Here is a 4322-nt window from a genome sequence, read left to right as displayed (position 1 = left end):
GTGTGTGTGTGTGTGAGAGAGAGAGTGAGTGTGTGTGTGAGAGAGCTGAATGTGTGCAAGATTGTGAGGTCAGAGGTGAGGGTGTGACCTTTGACCTCTTATGAACTTCAGAACAGTTTGAGCTCATCTGGAGCTCTGGATATGTGACCGTAGGTTAACGTCGTTAACATGACGAGAAAGCATTCAGAAGACGTGTGCTGAACATAAATGGAGAGAAAAGCAATCGTAACGATAGTAATAATTAAAATTATTTTATGAAAAAAAAATCTAAATTGTTTTTATTTTAATATTATTAAAGTGTGTGCTCACATTTTATTTATTTATATATTTATTATTTAAAATAAACTATCTTTTTAGTAGGTGTTTTATTTTATTTGTATAATTGAATTATTAACACTTCAACTCGGCAACGTATTTTTTTTATTAAACAAAATTTTTAAAAAGTTGCATTATTTATGCTAATCTAAATAAATGAGAAATCTTGAATGTATACATTTTATTTCAAGTAAATGAATATATATATATATATATATAGAAAGATCAATGTATAAAGGATCAATTATGACATGATCACCATCGATATATTAATATTGATTTATCAATAAATAATATAGCATAGGCCTACAAATTATTTTATTTATTTTTATTTCAAATAAAATATTTAAAGAGAATTTTAGTAAGTGTTTTTTGGTTGGAAAATTTTTTTAATTAGCTATACAATTGAATAATAATTAATGCTAAGTTAAATTTAGTATACATTTCAGTAAAAAAGAAAGATTTGCCCAGAAAAGATTTTAGATTTTTTTTTATCATCATCAACATTTAAAAAAACATTTGTATCATTTTTTTGTGTTTTTATGTAACTCTTGCATGGTTTTGCCTTGAAGATGCTGACATGGCAATACAATTAACTTCTACTCAAGTAACAAAAGAATAAGCAAGTCATAGACTGAAAACACATTCTTGTTTATATTTTCGTTGATGAGAAGTTCGAGTATAAGTGAAGCTGCGTCACATAACGGATCTGATGTCTGCTTTCAGACTCGGAGGAACCGTCTCCGCCGACGCCAGCGCAGCTCCGATACAGTGAGTTCACGTCTCTCTCGGCTCTTTCACTCATTCACTGATGTTTCTCTCAGCTCTGGATCTTCTGCTTTCTAGTTCTGCTGCACAACGCCATTCCCTTCATCGGCTTCGGCTTCCTGGATAACGCCATCATGATCGCCGCCGTGAGTCACTTCAGCACAATATAGAGTTCTGCAGGCCAGAATTACGAGGAAAACAAGCCAGAATTGCGATCGAAAAAAAAAAGATCTCGGATTTGGATTTATTCAAAGGCTCTTTGTGTTCGTCTCTAATGATGCATACGGTGTTGTTTTTTAAGGGCACTCAGATTGAACTGTCCATCGGATTGACGCTGGGAATATCCACCATGGCAGGTATAGACACACTCACACACACACTCTCGCACACACACACTCTCGCACACACACACTCTCGCACACACACACTCTCGCACACACACACTCTCGCACACACACACTCTCGCACACACACACTCTCGCACACACACACTCTCGCACACACACACTCTCGCACACACACACTCTCGCACACACACACTCTCGCACACACACACTCTCGCACACACACACTCTCGCACACACACACTCTCGCACACACACACTCTCGCACACACACACTCTCGCACACACACACTCTCGCACACACACACTCTCGCACACACACACTCTCGCACACACACACTCTCGCACACACACACTCTCGCACACACACACTCTCGCACACACACACTCTCGCACACACACACTCTCGCACACACACACTCTCGCACACACACACTCTCGCACACACACACTCTCGCACACACACACTCTCGCACACACACACTCTCGCACACACACACTCTCGCACACACACACTCTCGCACACACACACTCTCGCACACACACACTCTCGCACACACACACTCTCGCACACACACACTCTCGCACACACACACTCTCGCACACACACACTCTCGCACACACACACTCTCGCACACACACACTCTCGCACACACACACTCTCGCACACACACACTCTCGCACACACACACTCTCGCACACACACACTCTCGCACACACACACTCTCGCACACACACACTCTCGCACACACACACTCTCGCACACACACACTCTCGCACACACACACTCTCGCACACACACACTCTCGCACACACACACTCTCGCACACACACACTCTCGCACACACACACTCTCGCACACACACACTCTCGCACACACACACTCTCGCACACACACACTCTCGCACACACACACTCTCGCACACACACACTCTCGCACACACACACTCTCGCACACACACACTCTCGCACACACACACTCTCGCACACACACACTCTCGCACACACACACTCTCGCACACACACACTCTCGCACACACACACTCTCGCACACACACACTCTCGCACACACACACTCTCGCACACACACACTCTCGCACACACACACTCTCGCACACACACACTCTCGCACACACACACTCTCGCACACACACACTCTCGCACACACACACTCTCGCACACACACACTCTCGCACACACACACTCTCGCACACACACACTCTCGCACACACACACTCTCGCACACACACACTCTCGCACACACACACTCTCGCACACACACACTCTCGCACACACACACTCTCGCACACACACACTCTCGCACACACACACTCTCGCACACACACACTCTCGCACACACACACTCTCGCACACACACACTCTCGCACACACACACTCTCGCACACACACACTCTCGCACACACACACTCTCGCACACACACACTCTCGCACACACACACTCTCGCACACACACACTCTCGCACACACACACTCTCGCACACACACACTCTCGCACACACACACTCTCGCACACACACACTCTCGCACACACACACTCTCGCACACACACACTCTCGCACACACACACTCTCGCACACACACACTCTCGCACACACACACTCTCGCACACACACACTCTCGCACACACACACTCTCGCACACACACACTCTCGCACACACACACTCTCGCACACACACACTCTCGCACACACACACTCTCGCACACACACACTCTCGCACACACACACTCTCGCACACACACACTCTCGCACACACACACTCTCGCACACACACACTCTCGCACACACACACTCTCGCACACACACACTCTCGCACACACACACTCTCGCACACACACACTCTCGCACACACACACTCTCGCACACACACACTCTCGCACACACACACTCTCGCACACACACACTCTCGCACACACACACTCTCGCACACACACACTCTCGCTCACACACACACACTCTCTCTCTGTCTCTCTCTCACACACACACTCTCTCTCACTCACACACACACGCACGCTCTCTCTCTCTCACTCACACACACACGACTCTCTCTCTCTCTCACACGCACACACACACTCTCTCTCTCACACTCTCTCACGCGCACACACACACACACGCACACACTCTCTCTGTCTCTCACACTCTCTCTCTCACACTCTCTCACGCGCACACACACTAGTCAGAACAGGTTTTGTGTTTTATTCTGGTATTGTCTGTCTTGTCAGCAGTGACTATTATGTGGGTGAATCTCATAAAACCGGTTTAGAACATGTTTAGTTCACATTTCATGCCAAATCAGAAGACAAAAAGTTCTAGACTCCTTATTTTTTTAAACAAAATTTTTAAGGCCATTAAGGTTATTGAAATAAATATATACACACATATATTTAAAAAAATGTCATGACATTTAAAGCACATATAGCCAGTTCTCATTTCTGTAGATCAGGGATTCCTGTTTTTGTTTTTTTATCAGCCAAAACACTTTTACCCTTCACTGATGGTCTTTGTGTTTCAGCGGCGGCTCTGGGGAATCTGGTGTCTGATCTGGCTGGACTCGGGTAAACCGCTTCACTAACCGTGTGAACTAGTGTGCGGGTGAACTAGTTGTGTGTGTTAGTAATGCTGTGTGTAGTTTAGCAGGTTACGTGGAGGCTCTGGCTGTGCGCTTCGGGATGCAGATCCCTGATCTCACACCGAAACAAGTGGATATGTGGCAGACCAGAGTCACTTCACACATGGTGAGACACGCGTGTGAGAGTGAGTGTGTGTGTGAGGACGTGCAAGTGAGGTTGCGAGCATGTGTGTGCATGCAAGTGTGTGTGTGTATATGAGTTTGCGTGTGTGTGTGTATGAGTTTGCGTGTGTGTGTGTGTGTGTG

The 4322-nt window shown here is 46.0% G+C and overlaps 1 protein-coding gene across 2 annotated transcripts in view; it reads left to right on the top strand.

Moving 5' to 3' along the window:
* Window positions 1–899: 899 nt before the first annotated feature.
* Window positions 900–4322, top strand: part of LOC107576651 (transmembrane protein 65-like) — a 5007-nt gene continuing 1584 nt past the window's right edge. The window contains exons 1-5 of one of the 2 annotated variants that reach the window (XM_016262792.1): window positions 900–1086; window positions 1162–1229; window positions 1385–1439; window positions 3960–4002; window positions 4077–4182. In XM_016262792.1, the coding sequence (XP_016118278.1) occupies window positions 1218–1229; window positions 1385–1439; window positions 3960–4002; window positions 4077–4182 (216 nt within the window). In that variant the 5' untranslated portion in view covers window positions 900–1086; window positions 1162–1217. Of the gene's footprint in view, window positions 1230–1384; window positions 1440–3959; window positions 4003–4076; window positions 4183–4322 lie in introns of both variants that reach the window. The other variant, XM_016262793.1, reaches the window with a different exon arrangement.

The sequence above is a fragment of the Sinocyclocheilus grahami genome, unplaced genomic scaffold (assembly GCF_001515645.1).
Source record: "Sinocyclocheilus grahami isolate Dianchi unplaced genomic scaffold, SAMN03320097.WGS_v1.1 scaffold4094.1, whole genome shotgun sequence".
NCBI lineage: Eukaryota > Metazoa > Chordata > Actinopteri > Cypriniformes > Cyprinidae > Sinocyclocheilus > Sinocyclocheilus grahami.
The sequence above is the reverse complement of the archived record's forward strand: the minus strand, read 5'-3'. Positions and strand labels throughout refer to the sequence as shown.